Below are 23,716 nucleotides of genomic sequence, written 5' to 3' on the forward strand. Positions count from 1 at the left end.
GTTCGTGTGCCACTCAGGACGTACCGTCTCCGCCTGAGACCGTCCACCACACAGGGCGCACCGGGTGCTATTCAGGGAGCAGCCCTCCTCCCAGGGTCTCCCAACACACCGGCCTCACCAGGTCCAGGGGCTCAGCGGGTGCTCTTCAGGACATCCGTCTCCACCTGAGACTGCCCAACACACGCCTCACCAGGTCCAAGGTCATAGCACGTGCTTCAGGGCTCTTCCCAACACTGACCCTCCAGGACCTTGCTCACTGACCCCTCCAGGAACACAGTCTCTCACTGACCCTGGTCAGTGCAACACAGACTCCTGTCTGTTACCTGTGTCGGCCACACAGGTTCCTGGACGCCTCTTCTCCTCAGAGGTATCCCACAAATTTTAATACAGTCACTTTCTCTGACCTCGGTCAGTATTACTCACGGTTGTCAGACCGTCTGCTCTCCTGGCTCAGAATCGCCAGCACTGCCACACGTGCTTCTGGAAATCGCTGCCCGCATTCTCCACCAATTGTAGGGATTCGACTCGCTTAGGTGCAGCGGGAGACAAACATGAGGCACGTTCCTTTAAAATTTCACCAGGTTTATTACTCCATAAACCATAGACAGCATAACACTGAAATGTAACCTTCACTTCAGGCAAAGGAACAGAAGTGTCCGTGGCTTCAGACTCGGACTGAGAGTCTCAGCACATGCTGGGAGCTGTAGTCCTCCCCATATACAACCTCTGTAGTGTCCCGCCTGGACACATGGAAGTCTGTCCACACTCAGACAGACTCCCTCCACACTCTCACATGTGCCAAACACCTCAATTACATAGCCCTGTAACCACACCCACAGGTGATCACATGACTATGACATCAATAAAGGTTGTATAGACACACACAGGCTTCCCTGACACAGTGTAACAGAAAGATCAGCAGTACCTCTGCTGATCAATACACCCTGGAGCCTGCATCCCAAGGCCACCCATCTTGAGACCCATAATGGTCATTTAGGACCCTGCTCCTGTTACCACACTGAATGTGCCTGTACACCCGTCCTGGGACACCCACGCAGCGCCCCCTAGCTGACGTAGTGGTAACTACACCACACACTAAATGAAGAGAAGTCGCAGATTCTTAGTGAGTGGATGGTATAATTATACGTTTTAATGCAGATTGTACTAGCATAAATATTTGACGCATAATGGTAACATTTTAAATTGCCAAACTGAAATGGTGCTTTTTTTCACACAGAAAAAAATCAGGTCTTGATTGGAGACCATCATTTTCCCTATATACTGCAATAATGTGGTACTGCAGTGTACAGACCAAGTGATTTCATGTTAATGTCCCCTTAGAGGTCTAAAAACATTTGGAAAAACCTTTACAAATACAATTAAAATACATATAAAATTTGAGTTATATCCCTTTTCTGCGTGTAAAAATAAATAGAAAAAAATATTTTTTTCTATTGGTGAGTCCATAAAAGTACAATCTATGAAAAAAAGTAAATAATTTAACCCCTATGTTACACATGGCAAAGCAGAAAAAAACAAAATGCCAGATGTCATGTTTCAGTTGCCTCAAAAACACAATCAAAAGTGATCAAAACATCTTGGTTCTGATTTATCAAAGCTTTTACACACCACAACATGGCATAAAATCTTTGAAAAGTCAAAAAATTTTGGTGCAAAATTGTGCCAATATTTTCCGACTTTTAGTGTTTTCAGCCTTTTTTCTCCCAACTGAAATGTGCAGAGTTGAGGAGCGAAGTGGCGTGATGTCACAATTCGTCTAATTCATGGTGAACTGTAGTGGTCCGTATGCCAGAAATCTCACTCTAGTCCTTGACTAGAGTGAGATTTCTAACATAGTGCACAGAGGCGCACGCCACGCTACTAATGAGCCAGATTCATAAAAAGGCAAATCAGAAGTGTCTGACTCCAGACGTCCCCTCATCCAGACCTGCGAGAAAAATGCCAGTCTTGATAAATCAGTGCCATTGTCTACTCCAATATTATACCAATAAAATGTCAGCTTGCCACTCAAAAAAACAAGAAAATGGCGAAGTCATATTGCCAGGTAATTTTTTACTGCATAATGAGCGCTGTAAAAACAAAATCTAAATTACAATGGAGGAATTGAGTGGGTTTGTTCACCAGTTCATTACACTTGGATTTGTTTTCTGTTTTTCATTTTATGGTGACGTTTATGGTGTCATTCAAAATTACAACTCTTTCCACAAAAATAGACTAGCCCCCATATGGCTATAATAAAGGAAGTATAACAAAGTTATGGTGTTTAAAAGACTAAAAAAAAACCCCAAAAAACAACTGTCTGTCTTAAGCAGTTAATCTCTGTATTTTGAACATACAGGGCTGATAGGAACCTCGTTGCCACTAGTATCTCATTCATATACGGTACTTTATCTGTTGCCATATGTGTCAAGAATTTAATAAATAATAATTTATTATTTAATGTATGTGTTAAATAATTAATTGCTTTATTTGTAAAATAAACTAATGCATTTACCGTATATACTCGAGTATAAGCTATACTAGGTTATAAGCCGAGGCACCTAATTTTACCTAAAAATCTGAGGAACCTTATTGACTTACAGTAAGTATAAGCCTGGTCTGCATTGTCCCCGCATCCACATCCTGGTATCCACGGCCTCCTCATCCCCTTCCTGGTATGCATGGCTCCTCATCCCTATCCTGGTATGCATGGCTCCTCATCCCTATCCTAGTATGCATTGTCCCCTCATCCATATCCTGGTATGCATGTCTCCTCTTCCCTTTCCTTGTCCGCATGGCTCCTCATCCCTATCCTTGTCTGTATGTCTCCTCATCTGTATCCTTGTATGCAAGGCTCCATCCCTATCCTTGTATGCATGGTGCCATCCCTATCCTTGAATGCATGGCCCCATCCCTATCCTTGTATGCATGGCTCCATCTCTATCATTGTATACATGGCTCCATCCCTATAGGTCGACAAGATCGCGGGTACCTGTGTGCCGGGTCCGGAACTAAAAGAGCTGCATCCTCTGTTCCGGGGGGGAAGCCTAAGTGAGCCGGACCAACCTCTGAACCCAGAAGGGTGGGGAGAACCTGAAAAGGGTGCGCAGCGTCAAAAGCATAAGAGGAGAAAGCGCGCAAAGCAGGGGAGTCTGGTGCCGGCAGAGTGCAGTGCAGAGGGCAGCGCAGAGAGCAGAACGGTGAACGGTGTGCCCTGCTTCTCCCACCAGAGGTTACTGGTCTGGTGACGGGCCTATAGAAGGAGCCTCAGTCACCTGCAGAGAGAGCCGTGCAGAGCAGAGCCGTGCCAGCAGAGCAGAGCCGAGCCGGGTGTTGTAGCAGCCAAAGAGAGGAGTGCTCCGTCCCGGGAGTACCAGCGGCACACAGACCAATGTCCGCCGTCGCTCGCCATCAACAGCGGGGACCAGGGAGAGCAGGACGTGCAGTGTGTTTCCAGTGACGACCAGAGAATCAGGTGCCGTATACTACGTGACTGTGAGTCCCGCACACGTGCTGCCCAAGAGGGACTGCATACGAGACTGACACATGCACCCTGATATTGCTAGCTGTTAGTTGCCCTGACCATTGTGACCTGACTTCACCAGTTAAGTTGTTAGCCACATCAGTATATGGACTAGGGGCAGTGGAAGGTACCAGAGACTGACCACTGCCGCTGAAAGATGGACCAACAACTACAGTACCATCCTGGAGAAGGTGCTGCAGCCGCCATTGCGGGCGCTATTGAGTTCACAGCAGGAGCTGCAATTTTAGGACTTCCTGATATGCCTGCTACTGAAGTGTCCTTATTTGTACCATTGTACTTCACTTTGCCAGTCATACTGTATAACTCTTTACCTCCCTGCGTGGAGTACTCCCCTGTAAATAAACCTGTTAACCCTTGCTCGGCCTCCTATCCATCACTACATCCCACATTCCTGAGATTTCTACATATGCATGGCCCCATCCCTATCCTTGAATGCCTGGCTCCATCTCTATCCTTGCATGCATGGCTCCATCCCTATCCTTGTATTCATGGCTCCATACTTATTCGTGTATGCATGACCCCATTCTTATCCTGGTATGATTGGCTTCCATCAAAAAACCTAAAAAAATAAACCCTTACCTTCCTGCGCTCCCTCGCAGCGTCTTGTTCCGGTGCCAGCAGCTGCTTTATGCTTGTAAGCAGCACATGGCAGGGACGCACAGCTGCCGGAATTCTCACCACTCCCCACGCCGGAACTATGCGCGTGGAGGTCAGTGAGTATTAAATAGCGTGCAGTGTCAGCCGCCAGGCTGTCGTGTGTGCCGCTACTTAAGAGAAATGAATATTCACCTCTCTCCATGCCCATGGGAGTGGAGAAAGGTGAATATTTACTTCTCTTAAGTAGCGGAACACATGCCCGCCCGGCTTCTGCAGGAGCCGGCTGCTGCGGCTGACACTGTGCGTGCTATTACAGAGAAATTAATTTTCATTTCCAGTGCAGTGAAATATTCCTTTCTCTTTAGCAGCGGGCACAGGAGTTAGCCGCAGCAGCCGTCTCCTTCCTCCTGTGACCAGCTGCAACCCCTCCCCCTCCATATTCTGGACACCTCACTCGAGTATAAGCCGAGGGGGGGCATTTTCAGCACAAAAAAATGTGTTGAAAAACTCGGCTTATACTCAAGTATACATGGTATATTGTTACATAAATTCCACTGTTGTTCGTCAGTTCCATAGTTGTTATATGGAAAGTGAATGTGGTGAACGGTTTTGAGGATTTTTTTGTAGGTTGACCTTTATGCGTCTTCACTGGATATTTCACTAAATAGAAATAAATGTTTAACATTTCACAAAAGTGTGATAGCTATGGACCTATGACGTAGCTGGCTTCCATGGCAAAATAAGAACACAAATCTGTTGGCCTAATATCATAATCTATTAATTTCTGCTTTGAACTTAAAGAAGTTATCCGTGACATTTTTTTTTTACTATGGAACTAAAAGGCATGTAGTTGCTATGTACCTGCCTGTTGTGCTTGATGCCGATAATACGGGTACAGAGCAGACAATGACCGCCTCTGCCAGCGATTCTGAAGCTTTCACTGATGTCACATCAACATCTGCTCTGGTCTGTTGACTACGTGTTACTGCCGATGTTATGCTGATTGACAGCCAAGTAAACGCGTTGTCAGTAGAGCAACTCAGAAGAGGAAGAGCTGCTGTGTTGACGTGAAGCCATAGCGGTCAGTGACTACTCAGCCTGCGATGGGTAGAACAATGCAGGCAGTTATCAACTACATGCCTGTTAATTCTTAGGCCCATAGCAAAAAAATAAAATAGTCCTGGAAAACCCCTTTAACTGTTTCCACAACTGGCCTAACCAATTTTTAACTTTACTATAATTTGTATAGAAATGCTATAAAATATATAAATATTACAATTATTAAATATAAATTAAAGTCAGTGCAATTGAAAAATAACACATTCACTTTTATTCTTTGCAGATGACTTTACCAGAAGATCAGAGGGACATCTGATATTTTCAGATTTTAAAGCAGATGATCGTGGTTTCAATCCAAATATATATGAAAAGCATGTCATTATCCCAGATACACATTCAGCTCTTCCAAGCAAGCATCTATCATCTGATCCGTTTCAACAGCTTCTGTCTGCTGATTCAGCACAGACTATTAATCAAAACTATATCAGAAGGGACGATGAACATCAAAGAGCTCCTACAAGAGCGAAGGCTTATTCATGTTTAGAATGTGGGAAATTTTGTTCTATGAAATCTGATCTAGCTCAACATCAGAGAATTCACACAGGGGAGAAGCCATTTTCATGTTCAGAATGTGAAAAATGTTTTAGAGTGAAATCAACGCTTGATAGACATCTGAGAATACACACCGGGGAGAAGCCATTTTCATGCTCAGAATGTGGGGAAAGTTTTAGACAGACATCAGCTCTTATTAGACATCAGAGAACTCACACAGGGGAGAAGCCATTTTCATGTTTAGAATGTGGGAAATGTTTTACACAGAAAAAACATCTTAACACACATAAGAGAACTCATACAGGGGAGAAGCCATTTTTATGCTCTGAATGTGGAAAATGTTTTATTGAGAAAGCAACTCTTATAGCACATCAGAGAATACACACAGGGGAGACACCATTTTCATGTTCTGAATGTAAAAAATGTTTTACACTGAGATCTAGTCTTTTTAAACATCAAAAAAGACACATAGTGGAGAAGTTATTTTCATGCTCAGAATGTGGAAAATGTTTTAAAGAGAAATCAAGGCTTGTTAGACATCAGAAAAGACACACAGGTGAGAAGCCAATTTCATGCTCAGAATGTGGACAATGTTTTACAGAGAAATCAAGTCTTGTTAGGCATCAGAAAAGGCACACAGGGGATGAGTTATTCTCATGTTCAGATTGTACGAAATGTTTCACAGAGAAATCACATCTTATTACACATCAAAGGATTCACACAGGGGAGAAGCCATATTCCTGTTCCATATGTGGGAAATGTTTTACACAGAAATCAAGCCTTGTTATACATCAGAGAAATCATACAGGGGAAAAGCCATTTTCATGTTTGGAATGTGGGAAATGTTTTACAAATAAATCAGCTTTTCATAAACATCAGAGAATTCACACAGGAGAGAAGCCATACCCATGTTCAGAATGTGGGAAATGTTTTACAAGTAAATTCCATCTTGTCAGGCATCATAGATGTCACACACAGGAGAAGCTGTTTTCATGTTCTGAAAAATGATTTAACCTATAAATCAGATATACAGAAACATTAGAGAATTCATACAAGGGAGAAGACATCTTCTATTTATTTTTAAAATACATTTACTGACAAATTGTACAAGAAAAAATAATACAACAGTTACAGTCTGCAATTGAAATGGAAAGCAACTTACAGCACTAAGCATAAACTTCTGTAACTAAATTAAAAAAGGAACTAGAATCCATATCAGACATATACATTTCAATTATGAGTACTGAAGGGGTTATGCAGGACTTTATAGGTTTTGGCTAATGGGCTATGAACATAACAGCAAGTATTTGCTACCTTTCTGTTTTGTCGTTCTCTTCCAACTCAGAGCAGTCACGGACCGCTCCTGCCAGTTAGTCCCCTGCTTCTGATGACATCATGTCAATAAAACATTCCCTTCTTTTCTACTGTGCTCTGTTGACGGGGTGTCAATGCCGATTTTATACTGATTAACTGCTAGCTCCCCGCTGCCTATCTGCAGTTTGCCGACTGTAAATGACCATAACATCGGCAGTGGCTCCCCATTGACGGAGAAGACCAAAAGAGAAAAAGCTGCTCTGTTGACGTGAGGTCAAATGAAGGCAGAGAATCGGTACCTGGGCCAGAACATATATTCTCAGGGCATAACAGTTAGTAACTATCTGCCAGTAAGTTCTTAGCACAATAGCCAAAAAAAAACCAAAGTCCCGGAATAGTTTACATTTGTATATACTGTGTGCACAATTATTTGGCAGTTTATATTTTTGATGATTAACTTTATTATTGAACAACTACAGTGCTAGCTTTCAATTCAAAAAGTTAATAATCTTGAAAATACAAATGAGTTTTTGTGTTTCTTAGGAGAATATCTATATGTGCAGAATTATTGGCCAACTGTTAGTGTGCAAAATTATTATGTGACTAAATGAAAATCATATAATTTCCTATCTCAATTGATTCTTTTCATCTGTTGGGGTTTGTGCACATGGCCATATTTTTGGACCATTGTTAGTCTGTGGGGCCATGTACATGTCAGATTTTTTCCTTGGACCAAGCCGGTCTGAGGAAAAGAATCGCTGCATGCCTGTGTTTGATCCGATATGGGCCCATGCATCTGGTTCATCAAAAATCACTCTCAGCAGTCCATAAAATCTTTGAACAACCTGTCTTCAGATATTTCTTGGCCAAGTCTTGACATTTCCACTTTTGTGCCAGTGGTGATCGGATTTCAACCTTCCTTACCTCGGTCATGTCTCTGAGCGCTTAAAACCTTATACTTATATGTATTTTGCAAGTTTTCCCACCTAGAAAGAATGTCTAATTTTTATCATAGGTACACTTCAACTGTGAAGACAGAATCTTATTTTATTGCATGAAATAAGCATTTGATACAATAGAAAAACAATGTAATATTTGGTACAAAAACCTTTGTTTAACCCCTGTCTGACATTGAACGTATTAATCCGTCCCTGTGCCCTGGGCCTATTTGATTAGGGACAGATTATTATGTCATTTTTTAATGTGACACTGCGACTGAAATGATCGCATTAAAATTCCAGCGCCATCTTACCTCTGGGTAGATGGTGTTGTCATCCTGGGAGTTGTCGTCTCCCTCCCGCAGCCACGATCGCTGTGATTAGCTGTTCAATTCTGGACAGCCAATCACAGCATTTCTCAGTGTTTCAGTCAATCAGATTGCCTGAAACACTGATTTTCCAGCCTATGATTGGTGCTCCAAGAGCACCGATCATAGACTGCTACCTGGCAATGCCAGGTGTGGCCAGGACCCGCTCTGATTGGCGTGATCGACGATTACATCGATTGCGCCAATCACAGGGCACAGCCGCAGTGTGATTGCACTGTGACCTGGCTTTGACCTGCCTAGGATCGGATCTGTAAGATCACCGATCCTAGGCTGGTGCCTGGCAGCGCCAGGGTCACCAGGTCCAGCTTTGCTTGGTGCGATCAATGTCATCATTGATCGCACCAATGACAGGGCACAGCAGCGTTGTGACTGCTCTGTGACTTGTCTCTTTCCGAGCTGCAGGTCCTCACAGTAGCTGAGGATTTGTGCAGAGCGGTCACACTACTGGATCTGCGCTGTGCTGGGCCTTGTGGTGCCACAGAAGCCAGTGACACCACAATCCCTCACTGCTGAAGAGAAGAAATGTAAGTGATTTGATCCCTGATCCCTGCCCAATCTCTTCTTATCCACCCCAATCCCCCTCTTCCCCCTTTCCTCTCTTTTTACCCGCCTCCACACCCCTTTGCGCCACCTCCGTGTGCACATTCAGCAGCCGCCGAACATTGATTGGTGACGCAGTTCACAGATCAGCACTTGTGCTCGCTGTTTTCCACTTATCTTTTTCACAACCCTTTGTGCCTGCTCCGTGAGCATATCCAGCAGCCACTGAGCGTTGATCGGTGATGCAGTTCACTGATCAGCACTCGTGCTCACTGTTTTCCAATTTTCTTTTTAACTCCCCCCTTTGCACCACCTCTGTGAGCACATCCAGCAGCCGCTGAACTTTGATTAGTAATGCAGTTCACTCATTAAAGCTTGCCTGCTGTTTTACACTTTGTTTTTTGCCATCTCCGTGGGCACATCCAGCAGACGCCGAGCTTTGATTAGTGACACAGGTCACTCATCAGAGCTCGCGCCTGCTGTTTTCCACTTTTCTTTTTCACCCCCCCTTGCGGCACCTACGTGTGCACATCCAGCAGTCGCCGAGCTTTGTTTAGTGACGCAGTTCACTCATCAGCTTGTGCCTGCTGTTTTACACACCTTTCTTTTTCACCACCTCCACGCGCTCATCCAGCAGCTGTCGAGGTTTGATTAGTGATGCAGTTCACTCATCACAGCTCGTGCCTGTTTTACACATTTTTCTTTTTCGCCACCTTCGTTCGCACATCCAGCAGCCACCAAGCTCTGATTAGTAACTCAGTTCACTCATCAGAGCTCGTGCCTGCTGTTTTACACACTTCTTTTTCGCCACCTCCGTGCGCGCATCCAGCAATCTACAAGCTTTGATGAGTGTTGCAGTTCACTCATTAAGTTGCTTGTGCTTGTGCCTCCTATTTTACACTTTTCTTTTTTGCCATCCCTATCGGCACATCCAGCAGCTGCTGAGCTTTGATTAGTGGCGCAGTTCACTCATCAGAGCTCGTGCCTGCTGTTTTCCACATTTCTTTTTCACCCCCTTTGCGCCACCTACGTGCTTACATCCAGCAGCCGCTGAGCTCTGATTAGTGACGCAGTTCACCCATCACAGCTCGAGCCTGCTGTTTTCCACTTTTCTTTTTCACCCCCCTTTGCACCACCTACATGTGCACCTTCAGCAGCCGCCAAGCTTTGATTAGTGACTCAGTTCACTCATCACAGCTCGTGCCTGCTGTTTTACATTTTTCTTTTCACTGACTTTTTTTTCTTCCCATTTGATTTTTTTCTTTTAGCTTTTTCATTTCAAACAGAAAAGTTTACACCAAGCATTCTCTCACACACAGCTAAATAAAGTACTGACACAATCACCACAAACATAAAAAAAATGCTATTCAGTGGAGGAGGCATATGCTTTCCTTGCCTCTGACACTTATATTGAGGGAGAGGATCCCACATTTCTTTATTTTTCAGGTTCATCCTCCTTGTCCTCTTCCTGCTTCTCATCTTCCTCCTCAGGTGCTGCTGAACCGCCACTCAGACGTCCCAGGACAGAAGGTGAAGCAGCGCTCCCTATTCCAGAAGATGAACCAGCGCCCCCATTACTGACCCAGTATGGATCTCGCCCCCAAAAATTATGAGCCACTGATTCCTGATTTTTTGGTACAATCAGGAATCAAGTTTGAAAATACTGGCCTCAAAGAAATTCTCTGAGGATTTTGTTAACCTTATGGTGGGCCAAACTTATTTGTACACCCAATTTTTGGCACAAAACCGCAATTCATCATTTTTTTATACCATCATCCCACTCTTTAAATCCCTCGCTGCGTGAGGTACCGCAGCCTGTGGTACTATCTGCAAAAATCAAAGAGGCCTCCTAAAAACGCTAATTGGGCAGATTCTCAGAAGGAGTGATAGCAGAGCCCAATGTAACGACCACCTGCTGATGGTCAAATACAAGAGGGATGTCTTCTTCTTGACCACCTCTGCACAGGTCTTCAAACCGGACTGTGTATGGCAAAAACATGGGGGGGGATTTGATCTCTCTGATCAAGTCCTCCAGCTGTACAGTGCTTTGAGAAAGGCCAAAGTGTGGTACAAGAAGCTGGCTGTGCACATCGTACAGATGGCAATGCTCAATGCTTTCCTGCTGTCACCATGTGCAGACCAGCCTGCTATGTCGCACTTTCAGTTTCAGGAGGTAGTGATCAAGGCCTTAATCTTTGGAGATCAGGAAGGAGGGGACCCCAGTACTTCTGGAACTGAAGGTGCTCGTATCGTACCAGGTCAACATTTCATGAGGGAGGTCCCTCGAAGCAGAAAATAAGGAAGGTCGCCAAAGAGGTGCCAAGTGTGAAGGAGAATATGCAAGGACAGTGTCACGCTGTATTGCTGAGGGTTATTGCAGAGTAACACAATCTCCACTAGATGGCAGCAGAGTGGAGAATGAGCTGAATATCCTGCAGTGAAGCAGACAATACACAACAAAAGGAGCATATTGAACAATAAAAATACAATATTTTATTAATACATTAAAATCATGACAGACATACTGTACATTAAAAAAGTGCCATTAGTGCATGTTGATGAGCCCAAAAGAAAATAAGTGCCATTATCTAGTGGCAGGCAGCAATACTATAAGTCAGTAGAAATTGTGAATAATAAGAATTATAATCAAAGACATATAATAATTATACAGTGTCAACAAAAAAATGCATCATATTATGCCACTCATAGATTAGCTATAACATATATTAGACAATAGTGGTGAATCTCTAAATCTACACTAAGCACCAAGTGTAGTGCTAGAATTTATCATATGTTTCTAGCATTGCCCTGCAATAATATAGAGTGAAAATGCAGGGAGGAGGACCCCCACAGAGTGTCCGGGCCGGAACCAAGGGGACCACCATCTGAGTTCCTAAGGAAACAGTACCCGGGGAGCAGAGGAGGAGAGTGGACTGTTGAGAGTGACAGGACAGCAAGGGGAGGGGTGAGTATAAAAGGGGCAGGGAGCGCGCAGAGCAGTCAGTTGGTGATAGGTCAGACACGGAGCAGGAGACGGAGGGGGCGTGAGAGAACGGGAAGGACACTGACAGTTGAGAGAAGAGACCAGCAGCAGAGGGTAGATACGCAGTGGCCCTCAGGAAAGAGGCGCCGAGCTTACCAACAGGGGACTGCCTCTTCACCCCAATCCCGGGTTACGATCTGCCCTCGATCATCCACAGCCGTTACCGCTGAGCTCGAGCCCTCCGCGGCCTGTCCGCTCCCTCTCCCGGCTGCTGCCATTCCCCTCCGGCCCGCGGTTGCGGCCTGCCCGCTGCCACCCGCGGACGCTGCCGTTTCACTTCAGCCTGTGGTTGCGGCCTGTCTATCACCGCTCACAGCCACCTTCATCCCGCTGCAGTCTGCAGTTGGGGCCTGTTCCTCGTCAACAGAGAAACTCTGCACACAGCCTCAGGCTGTGCGCGTGGCCAGTAAACCGCCACTCTTGAGCACTGCGACACAACCCTGATTGGGGTCAGGAGTCCCATTGAACTCGCTAACAAGCGCAACCCCGCTGTTACAACAGGGGGTTACTTCATCTCAGGACTCCATCAGGGCCTGTTGTACCCCAACTCCTCCTGGGCGCTGCAATGCCCGAAGATTACTCCAAACCTTCAGCTGCTGGGCCCAGCGGCTGCGACGCCAAGGCAGCCTCATCAAAGACGTCATAGCAGCCTTATCAAAGACGCCAGAGCAGCCTTATCAAAGACGCCAAAGCAGCTTCATCAGCACCGCAGCTTCCACAGAGCCGCCGAGTGACGTCAGGATGGATAAGTGACATTATAGAGTATAAGGACCCGTACACGGCCATACCGTGGCCCCATAGTAACCGGCCTCGGCCGGGATAGTCGTGTTCTTTTCAAGTAGTGTTTGGTTGAACTGAGTCCCTGCGAGGACAACTGTTGTTACCCCTTTTTGGTTGCTTAGTATAGCCCTAGCGGCTTCAAATTATAAAAGATTGCTTTTCAAAGTTCAACCAGTCTCACGTCTCGTCACTGCATCCTGCGAACCTGCTGTTACCTACAAACATAAAAAGAGAACCTACCAAAATCCACGTGAGTGTGCCACTTCCCCTACCCACGTTTCGGCGGTGTGTCTTCGTCAGTGGTCCCTCAAAGATGAAAATAAGAACGGTCGGAAAAGAGGTGCCGAGTGTGTTACAGAAGGGGAAGATGCAAGGAGAGTGTCACTGTCATGATCCATGCTGGATCAGGACTGATATAAAGCACAGGTAACCTTTTTTTTTTCCTAAGCTGTGCTTAAGGTTGGGTTTTTGCCCCCGGTGGCCATTAGGATTATTGCTGGCTCTGCTATAAAAGAGTCACAGGTGTTGCAATCAGTGTTGGTGATAGTGTTCATTTCAACCATCCTTGGTGGAGGAAGGATCTAGAGAGAGAGGTCCTGGCAGCACTGTATCAGCCCTGGTGTGAAAGGAGTCATAGGGGATTTCCTTGTTGCTCTGACAGAGCTTGGTGGCAGCGATTCAGGAGGAGAGCTGCATTCTGGTGGTGGACTCTGTTGCCAGGAGCAAGTGCAACAGAGTAAAGCTAAGTGGTGTTTCGGTGTTTCCCTATTTGTGTTTTTCCTTAGTGTGTATTAGTACAGCGGTGGTGCCAGTGCCTGCGCCACCCAGCTCCCTAGCAAGGGATAGGTGTAGGGTGTGCTAGGGTGACAGGTTCGTGATCGGCGCCCGGTGCGGAACCGGCATGGGGAACGTTAGGAGCGTTAGGGACTCTGACTCAGGGGAGTGCAGAAGGTCTCCACGTCCCCTTTCCCTATCGCAGGGCCCACCGTTGTAACTGTTTCCCTACCCCTTGTCTTGATGTTTTAGTTACCGGCCTGCGAGCCGTGTCACACAGGACGGTATCACGTGCTGCGTCTTGTTACCGGCCTGCTGGTCGTGTCACACAGGACCGGTCCACGTGATAGTCATGCTGTATTACTGATGGTTATTGCAGAGTAACATAAACTCCACTAGATGGCAGCAGAATGGAGAATGAGCTGAATATCCTGCAATGAAGCAGAACCTCAAAAGGCCTATTATGACTTGGCCTTCCAGGATACCAAAGAATATGCCAAATTAAAAATTGAAATCCTGACACGCCTGGGGGTAGCGATGTCCGTGAGAGCTCAACTAGTCCACCAGCGTATGCTGGTGACAAACCCCCTCACTCACAAATGTTTAATTTGTTGCAACTAATCCAAAAGTGGCTGCAGCCTGAGACTTCCACTTAGGGCGATGGTTGAGCGTGTAGTGATGGACAGGTTCATCCACTCCCTTCCCAGGTTAATACAGACCTGGGTTGTCCAGGGCGACCATCGGAATGCAGATGACCTGGTTGTCCTGGTTGAGAGATACCAGGTTGTTGAGAAATACCTTGAGAAACCAGACAGCGCTACTTCCCCATACTGGGATACCCAAAGGGGGTGTGCTCATAATGGAGGGTGGGTAGGCTCACAAATGGGGGCATCCCAATCCTGCTGAGGGGTTCCCTAATGCTGTTATGAAGGACATGGTCTGTTGGCGATATCACATAGCCACTGTCATGGTCACGTGTGTCTGGACGCAGATGTTTCCGCAAGGCGAACCCATAACACACGTGACCCTGGAAACACCGCCTCCAGTGGGGCGCATTTAAATAATAAAACGTGCAGGTGGATACGCCGCCTCCACCTGGCGAATTTGGGAATTACACGTTATACATAAAATCTGGAAACCCCGCCTCCAGTAAGGCGAATTTAAATAATAAGGGGGACCTGGGAAACATCAACAATGGTGGGCCCTACAATAGGGAATGGGGGACGTGGAGACCTCCTAAGCTCCCCTGAGCAGGTGTCCCTGCACTCCTAACGTTCCCTATGCCGGTTTCGCACCGGGCGCCGCACGCGTACCTCAACGCCCTAGCTCGCCCTGAACCTAAACCCTCACTAGGGAATAGGTCCGTGCGGAAACTAATCCCACCACTGCACTAATAACACACATGAGGGAAAGAGACAATACAGGGGAAACACCACTTAGCTTTGCTCTGTTGCGTACGCTCCTAGCAACAGAGCCCACCACCTGCGTGCATCTTCTCCTCCACCTGGATCCATCACCATAACAGGATCCTTCACCTTAGTGCAGCCTCGGAGCAGAGTCCACCACCAGTTGCAGCTGCTTAGTACCAGAGTCCCAAGGATGAGTTCAGCTTCTGACACGAAGTCAAGCATGCTTGAGTCCAGCTCAGCAGCCAAGTCCCACATGGTGAGTGCCACTCTCCATAGTCGCCACTCCACTAGTCCATGCAGACACTTCCCGCTGACACCATCACTGCGACCCCACCACGCCAGCCCTTCGTCCAGACACCATAGCTGAAACACGTCCCCCCTGGCTAAGCTGCGCAGGACTCCTCACCAGCTCCATCCTTCCTCCAGGCTCTCCCCCAGAGTGAAAACAATCTCACAATATCACAGGCAGTGATTGCACACCCCTAGCACACCTTTATAGGGTGTCACACCTGATCCCTAATTACGTGCACAAAAAACCTAAAGTGCAATACCACTAACCACCACCGGGGACAGTCAAAACACCTTGGAACTTTCCAAAGTAAAAAAAGTTCACCCAGTGCAATTTAAAACTGTCAGATCACTTCAGATCATGACAGCCACCCAGTGTTATATGTCCTCTGAACCAATGGACAGCAGCCTTGGCAGGTGCTGCTCCTATAATTCCTATCCGGCCTGCAGTGTGGACTGTCAACCTGGCAAGGGGCCACAGTCATGTACCGTAATGGGGTAATGGTTCTTGGATGTTTGGACTCTGGAAGTCTATTGTGTTGTGAGTTCATTTTCCCCTTCACCGTCGATGTCTGATGAACTCATTCTTCTGGTGAAGGAATGTAGTGAGGCTGATTACCAAACACCTGATCTGGTAGGTGATGACTGGGTAACAGGAACTTCTGACTGGATATAAGGCAGCTGACGCCCTTCTGAGTCGCTGGTGATTTCTCTGCTGGATTCTTGGAGACCAGTCTGATTCCTGCTTCCCAAAAATAAGTTTTTGCTCTGCTATTGAACTATTAGTTTTGTTTTGTTTACCTTGTTTTTTGGAGTTCAGCCATCCCCGGTTGGGGATGTGCTGAGTTCCATTTTTGTCTCTGATCAGTTTGTCTCTTTGCTCTGTCTTCAGAATTTACCTGAGTGCTGATATAGTCTTTTTGAAGTCCTAGCGACTTCAGGGCCTGTTTTTCCTATCAGACGGTAGGGACATTTTTTGGTAGGGTTTTTTATGGATTGTAGACAGCAGCTTTTATATCCTGTCCTTTTTAGTTAGCTTGGGCCCCATCGTTTGCTCAACCTATCTTTCTATCTGTTTTAGTGTTTTCATCTTGCTTCACCGTCATTACATGTTGGGGGCTGCCTATTGCTTTGGGGTCTGCTCTGGGGCAGTTTAGATTTCCCCTTTCTTTCTTTAGGCCTATTTAGTTCTCCGGCTGTGATCGAGGGGTCTAGGGCATCGTAGGAACCCCCCACGGCTACTGTTAGTTGTTGTGGATAGGATCAGGGGTCTGCAATCCGATAGATACCAACCTCTCCGGTTTTCTGGACTTAGCTTGTATTTTTGTTTTTTCCTCCTTCGGTGACTCATTCATAACACTATTGACCCTAATCAGTGCTATACTGCGCCACCAGTTAATTCCTAACAAGTTTGTGGGTGTCTGCTGAATAATCGGAGACGCTAAAGACTACCCTGTAGCTAGAGTAACCATGGGAACAGACTATGGTAATAAGTTCCAGGAGATTGGGGTAGTAAAAGACTTAATTCATCCTGTCATACTAGAGCAGGCTTTTTCACTATTTTGGAACTTGTGGCAAAATGGGGCAATACAGCGTGTCCTGGACAAAAGCCAGATCCCTCTGGAAGAGGCTCTGTCAAAAGTAAAAACAGAGGAGTTTCCCTTATATGTCCTCACTGGAGAGGAGTACGTGACGGTGACAGGACTGAGTTAGAAGTACCTGAAGAGAACTTTGTGACTGCTCAACTTAGAGATCTCACATTGAAGGGGACATTTGATAATGTTACCATATGTAATGGGGTTTACTCAAGAGCCGGGTGACACTAGGTTCCCTCACTTTCCAGTCAATGGTGATTTGTTGTATCGGGTGATCAAACTAAGGGAAGGTGAGATAGTGGAACAGCTGTTAGTTCCAGGTCCTTACCGGCAGAGTGTTTTAGACATGGCCCATTCGCATGTTTTAGGGGGACATCTGAGGGTGGAGAAAACTCAGGAGAGAGTAACACGGAGGTTCTATTGGCCACGATGTTAACGAGAGATCCTAAATTATTGTAGGTCCTGCTCCACCTGTCAGATAACCACTCTTACTTCTCTCTTCTGAAGCCCCTTAGATCCACTGCCGGTGATAGAGGTCTCCTTTGAGAGGATTGACATGGACCTAGTAGGTCCCCTAGTTAAATCTGCACATGGCCATCAGTACATCCTAGTGGTCATGGACTATTTGACCTGGTACCCGGAAGTGGTGCCACTGAGGAACTCTTTGGCTAAGTGTGTCGCCCGGGAGCATGTCCATAGCTTTGCTAGGACCATGTTGCTTAAGGAGATTTTGACACACCAGGGTACCCCCTTTTTAGGCAAAGTGATGAGGGAGCTGTGTAGAGTTCTCTAGATTACCCAGCTGTGAATCTCACTCAGTTTTCCATCCACAGAACGATGGCATGGTGGAGCGCTTCAATAAGACCTTGAAAGCCATGCTCAAGAGGGTCGTTGTGAAGGACGGTCAAGACTGGGACTATCTGCTTCCATTTTTGCTATTTTCCATCAGATAAGTCCCACAAGCCTCCACTGGCTTATCGCCGTTCGATCTCCTGTACAGTCGATATCCGCGAGGGCTAATGTACATCACCAAAGAAACCTGGAAGCCGAGGTCACGCTGCATAGGAGTGTCATTGAGGATGTTGCCCAGTGGCAGGAGAGGATGGCGCACATGATGCTTATCAAAAAGGAACATCTTCTCCAGGCCAAGACAAGGGTATACAACTAATCAGCGAGGCTAAGGCAACTCAAGCCCTGGAACCGCGTGCTACTGCTTATCCCCACGGTGGAGAGCAAGTTTCTGACCAACTGGCAAGGCCCATTGTAAGGATTCTGGACTTTCCTTTGTGCCTGTTTGCCCTTATTCAAGATGGAGTCTTATATCTCGCCCTGTCATAGAACTTCCTGTCTGTTTTGTGATTTTTAAGTCCGGGTCGGAGCTGTCTGGCCATAGACAGATGTTTTGGTTGAACTTGTACGAGTATAGCATGGATGTCATGTGTGGAATAAATTGGCAATGGAAAAGTCAGCGTGATCTCACATGCCTTTCCTAGTAGTAGTGCAGCTGCTCCTACCGCACAGACACACGTCGGTGACCCTCTGATCACTGGGTCTAATTGTGCTGAGTAGTAAGCTATTGGTCTCTGTTTCCCTCCATGTTGTTGTGTTAGTACTGCGGTAGCATGTCCTCCCTGCTCTGTGCAAAACAAGAAAAATGGCTGGTCATAGCTTGGAATGCCTAAGGCCGGGGCTGACACAATGAGCAGTTTAAGAGAATGGAAGGAATCAATTGCTTCTTGAGTGAGATCATAGGGGTCTGATGACAAGCAGTCATAAAGTGGTTGCATTATTTGTGAAGCAGACCTTATCCAAGGCCTACAGTACGTCACAAAGCCTAGGAAAGTGCGTAGATGCTGATGTGACCTGGGTAGAGGGAGATTTTGAATTGCCTGTTTCCTGTCTTCAGTCAGGTGTCTTGTACCTTCGGCAATACAATGTCCCTGTTAGCGTGGGTGGTCAGGAGCCGGAATCTCCAGGAGTGGACCCTCTGGACCGTTTCACCAAGGGGCCCCAGGCGAGCTGCCGGGTGGAACCGACCCCTATACAGGGACCATTAGGAGCAGGCCCATGGGTTCGAGTACCACGGTAGCCGGTACCGAGAGGGGCGGCTCAGGATGGACTGGAGTAGGACAGTGGGACTGAAGTGTAGATGACAGAACAGGGCTGGAACACAGGAGACAGGAATGGAGTAAGACTATAGACTGTAACGTGGAGGAACTGAAGTGTAGATGATAAGACAGAGTTCGAACACAGGAGACAGGAATAAAGGAGGACAGAAGGACTGGAGCCGGATGGAACTGGAATACCGGAGGCAGGACTGGAGTAGGACGGCAGGACTGGAACAGGATGGAACAGGAGCACCGGAGGCAGGACTGGAGTAGGATGGCAGGGCTGGAACAGGATGGAACAGGAACACCGGAGGCAGGAGACGGAGGAAACAGGAACACTGGAGCAGGACTGAGAATAACTGTTAGCGAACATGGAAGACAGGCTGCGAGGCTGCTGCAGGAAACACTGAGGACGGCACCGAGAGACTGTAGAGAGCACAGGAGGAAGCAGGGCCCAGTGTGCAAGGTAGCACAACGATCAGGCGCCTCCCTCAGGGGGAAGCGGCCTGATATAGCCCTGTCTGGTCTGCCATTGGTCCGAAGGTGCTTCCGGGTAAGGGCATAGCCGGAGCACAAGAAGCAGTAGGGAGGCGTGGCCGCGGCCTATGGCGCATGCGCATTGCATGCAGGGATGGCGTCGGCCGCGAGCCCGTCAGAGGTGACCGCCGTGGCCGTCGGGTGGAGAGAGGCTGCGGCGTGAGAGTGGAGGCCGGCTGCAGCATGAGAGCAGAGGCTGGCTGCGACGTGGGAGCTGAGGCCGGGTGAGTATGACAGTACCGCCTCCCCTAAGCCGCCCTCCCCGGAAATTAGCAAGAAATCTCTTGAGGATATGGGGAGCATTGATATTCTCCTGAGGCTCCCAGGATCTCTCCTCAGGACCAAAGCCCTTCCAGTCAACAAGAAAAAATGTCCTACCTCTAACCCTCTTCATAGCGAGAATGTCCTGCACTTCAAAGACATCATCGGCACCCACCGGCTGAGGACCAGGATCAGGCAAGGAATGGAAGCGATTCAGCACCACAGGTTTCAGGAGGGAGACGTGGAAGGTGTTTGGGACTCGGAGCGAAGCAGGCAACCTCAATTTGTGGGCGACTTCATTGATACATCCAAGAATTTCAAACGGACCGATGTAGCGTGGTCCCAACTTGTAGGAGGGCAGTTTCAACCGGATGAATTTGAAGGAGAGCCAGACTTTGTCCCCAACATGATACGGTGGAGGATCCAATCTCCTTTTGTCGGCATAATTCTTCATCTTATCATCGGACCTCTTGAGTGACGTATTGGTCTCAGCCCAAATCTTGGAAAATTCAGAGGACAAGGCGTTTGCCTCGGGTACCTTGGAGGCAGGGGTTATCGGAAGAGGAACACCAGCATGTCTGCCAAAAACAATGAAGAACGGAGACTTGGCCGAGGACTCGCCAGCATGGTTGTTATAAGCAAACTCTGCCCAGGGGAGTAAGTCGACCCAATTGTTCTGGTGGGCGTTGGAGAAATGACGCAGGTACCCCGTCAATGTCTGGTTGGTACGCTCTACCTGTCCGTTGGACTGTGGATGGTAGGACGAGGAGAAGTCGAGGGAAACGTTCATGAGTTTGCAAAGTGAACGCCAGAACTTGGAGGTAAACTGAACCCCTCGGTCAGGCACAATGCGTTGAGGTTGTCCATGGAGTCTGGAGATTTGGTGAATGAAAACTTTGGCCAGCTCCGGCACCAAGGGAAGACTGGGCAGAGGGACGAAGTGGACCATTTGGAAAAATGATCCACCACGACCAAAATAACTGTGCAGCCCGAAGAGCAGGGTAGGTCGGTGATGAAATCATTTGCAATGTTTTCCCAAGGAACCGTAGGAATGGGCAACGGAAGCAACAAGCCGGACGGAGGTCTTCGTGGCACTTTGTTTTTAGCACAGGATGGACAAGAAGCCACAAAGTCGAGTACATCTTGGCGAAGCGTGGGCCACCAGTAGTGACGCGTGATAAGATCAAGGATCTTGCCTGGAGGAGTAAGCCAGTCACTGGAGCCACTGTGATGATCCTAGTTGGATCAATGATATGCGAAGGTTCCTCCGTTGTTTCATGTGGCTGGAAGACCCTGGACAGGGCGTCGGCTTTGGTATTCTTGTTGCCAGGACGGAAATGGAGCTCAAAGTCAAATCGGCTGAAAAATTAGGACCATCTGGCCTGACGAGGGTTGAGTCTCTGGGCAGACTGGAGATAGGCCAGATTCTTGTGGTCCGAGAAGATAACAAAGGGATGAATAGCTCCTTCCAGGAGGTGACGCCATTCCTCCAAGGCCAACTTGATGGCCAGGAGTTCCCGGATGGAGAGAAGGCCTTCGAGAAGAAGCCACAAGGATGCAGGTGACCGGAGGTGGTTCTCTGGGACAATACTGTCCCGGCACCTGTCGAGGAAGGGTCCACCTTGAGTACAAAAGGTCGATTGCTATCAGGGCGATACATGACTGGAGCCGTGGAGAAAGCCCATTTTAGGGTCAGAAAGGCATCTTCCGCCTCAGGAGTCCAATCTTTGGGGCTAGTCCCCTTATGGGTGAGAGCAGAAATAAGTCTTGTGATCGCGGAGAAGTGGGAGACAAATTGCCGGTAATAATTGGCGAATCCGAGAAATCGTGTAGATGACAGGACAGAGTAGGAACACAGGAGACAGGAATAAAGGAGGACGGAAGGACTGGAGCAGGATGGAACTGGAACACCGGAGGCAGGACTGGAGTAGGATGGCAGGACTGGAACAGGATGGAACAGGAGCACCGGAGGCAGGACTGGAGTAGGATGGCAGGGCTGGAACAGGAACACCGGAGGCAGGACTGGAGTAGGACGGCAGGACTGGAGCAGGATGGATCAGGAACACCGGAGGCAGGAGACGGAGGAAACAGGAACACTGAAGCAGGACTGAGAATAACTGTTAGTGAACACGGAAGACAGGCTGCAAGGCTGCTGCAGGAAACACTGAGGACGGCCCCAAGAGACTGTAGAGAGCACAGGAGGAAGCAGGGCCCAGTGTGCAAGGTAACACAATGATCAGGCGCCTCCCTCAGGGGGAAGCGGCCTGATATAGCCCCGTCTGGTCTGCCATTGGTCCGAAGGTGCTTCCGGGTCAGGGCATAGCCGGAGCACAAGAAGCAGCAGGGAGGCGCGGCCGCAGCCTATGGCGCATGCACATCGCATGCAGGGATGGCGTCGGCCGCGAGCCCATCAGAGGTGACCGCCGTGGCCGTCGGGTGGAGAGAGGCTGTGGCGTAGGAGAGGAGGCCGGCTGCAGCGTGGGAGCGGAGGCCGGGTGAGTATGACGGAGCGGTGTAACAGTCCCAAAAATGTCACCTTTTGTTTGCAATACTGTAATTTGTCACGTGAGACCTTGCAACCCTTTTCTGCCCAAAAACATAGCAAGGATACTGTAGCTTCCTTGCAGGACATCTGGTCCGGGCAGCAGAGCAAAAGGTCATCCACGTACTGTAATAGTACTCTGTGTGGGTGAGGTGGTTGCCATTGCTCAAGGACCCCTGCCATTGCTGTTGAATAGATGGTAGGGGAGTTCTTTCCCCCTTGTGGGAGGACTGTCCAACAATATTGTTTAACTTCATGAGTAAAGGAAAAAAAATACTGACAGTAAGGGTGCAGGGGTACAGAGAAAAATGCATTCGCCAAATCAATGACTGTGAAACATGTTGATATTGCTGGGATCTGTGACAGAAAGGTGTGTGGATCAGGGATAATTGAGGTCACACTCTCTGTAACATCATTAATAGCCCTTAAGTCATGAACCTTTCTGTAAGTGTCAGCGAACCCTTGGGTCTTTTTTTCATAATGGGATACAAAGGGGTGTTGCAGGGAGAATATCTTTGCACCAGAACCCCTGCCTTAACATACTCTTTCATATTCCTGCTCAGGGCCATTGATTTGGCTAGGCTCAAGGGGTATTGCTTTAAACAAGGAGGAATGGTTCCTTCTTTCAATTTAATCATGACAGCAAATTCATAGGGGTATTGTTACTAACAATAAGTTTTGTAAGCACCACAATTCCAGCACCTCACTGTTTCTAGGTCTCTTACTACATCTCCACTGTTTTCCTTGTGTTCCAGCATACATGACAGGTTGTCTTATTGTCCTTGTTTGTTCAACTGCTTTAGCTACCTTAAGGAGGTCTTTCGGATCTACATATCTCCATTCAGGTCTGGCTGTCTGTACTGCGTCTCGTAAGTCTTTGTTCATACCGTCAATGAATGCATTCACCAGTATTTTAACATCAAGTGGGTTTATGCGACTGTACCCCATGTCTGCCATTTCATCTGTAACCGTCCAAAGTACATCTCTACACTCTCTCCTTTTTGCTGTGTCACGTTAGTCAGGAGTACCGACTGCTTTGATTGTTTCACTATAGCCCATTGTTTTAGTGATCCACAGTATGTCTCCCCAGACCGTACAGATTTATCATCCATGCCCCAAGCCTGATTCTTTGCCACATCTGTGTGTGTCTTAATTATGTGTCCTAGTAAGTCACCTGCCTTTAAAATCACCAACCTCTCTAGGTCTTCCCAGGTACACTTATATGTCCACTGTATTTCCTTTATTTGTCTATAAAACGGGAATGATTGGTACTCAGGGTCAGGCAGCTGCTTCAGCATAGCTAGCTGGTCAGAGGGGCTCCAGGGATAACACTCCTGCATCTTTCTTACTCTAGTCACCCTTCTAGGTCCTGATGTGGTTGGTCGTCTGGTGTCTACTGTCAGCTTACTCCTCAAAGGTCAATGACACCACTACCCACTAACCACA

General features: G+C 47.5%; 2 protein-coding genes across 3 annotated transcripts in view; one reads left to right on the plus strand and one right to left on the minus strand.

The window, feature by feature from the left end:
• Nucleotides 1-23,716, minus strand: part of LOC141051169 (uncharacterized) — an 872,784-nt gene that overhangs the window by 354,690 nt on the left and 494,378 nt on the right. The gene's annotated exons all lie outside the window — the stretch shown is intronic.
• LOC141050970 (uncharacterized) overlaps nucleotides 1-23,716 on the plus strand; it is a 63,029-nt gene that overhangs the window by 7,606 nt on the left and 31,707 nt on the right. Inside the window, exon 7 of one of the 2 annotated variants that reach the window (XM_073547733.1) lies at nucleotides 5,484-7,695. In XM_073547733.1, the coding sequence (XP_073403834.1) occupies nucleotides 5,484-6,760 (1,277 nt within the window). In that variant the 3' untranslated portion in view covers nucleotides 6,761-7,695. Of the gene's footprint in view, nucleotides 1-5,483; nucleotides 7,696-23,716 lie in introns of those variants that run through there. The other variant, XM_073547734.1, reaches the window with a different exon arrangement.

The sequence above is a fragment of the Dendrobates tinctorius genome, unplaced genomic scaffold (assembly GCF_039654945.1).
Source record: "Dendrobates tinctorius isolate UK_male_01 unplaced genomic scaffold, ASM3965494v1 ptg000155l, whole genome shotgun sequence".
Lineage (NCBI taxonomy): Eukaryota > Metazoa > Chordata > Amphibia > Anura > Dendrobatidae > Dendrobates > Dendrobates tinctorius.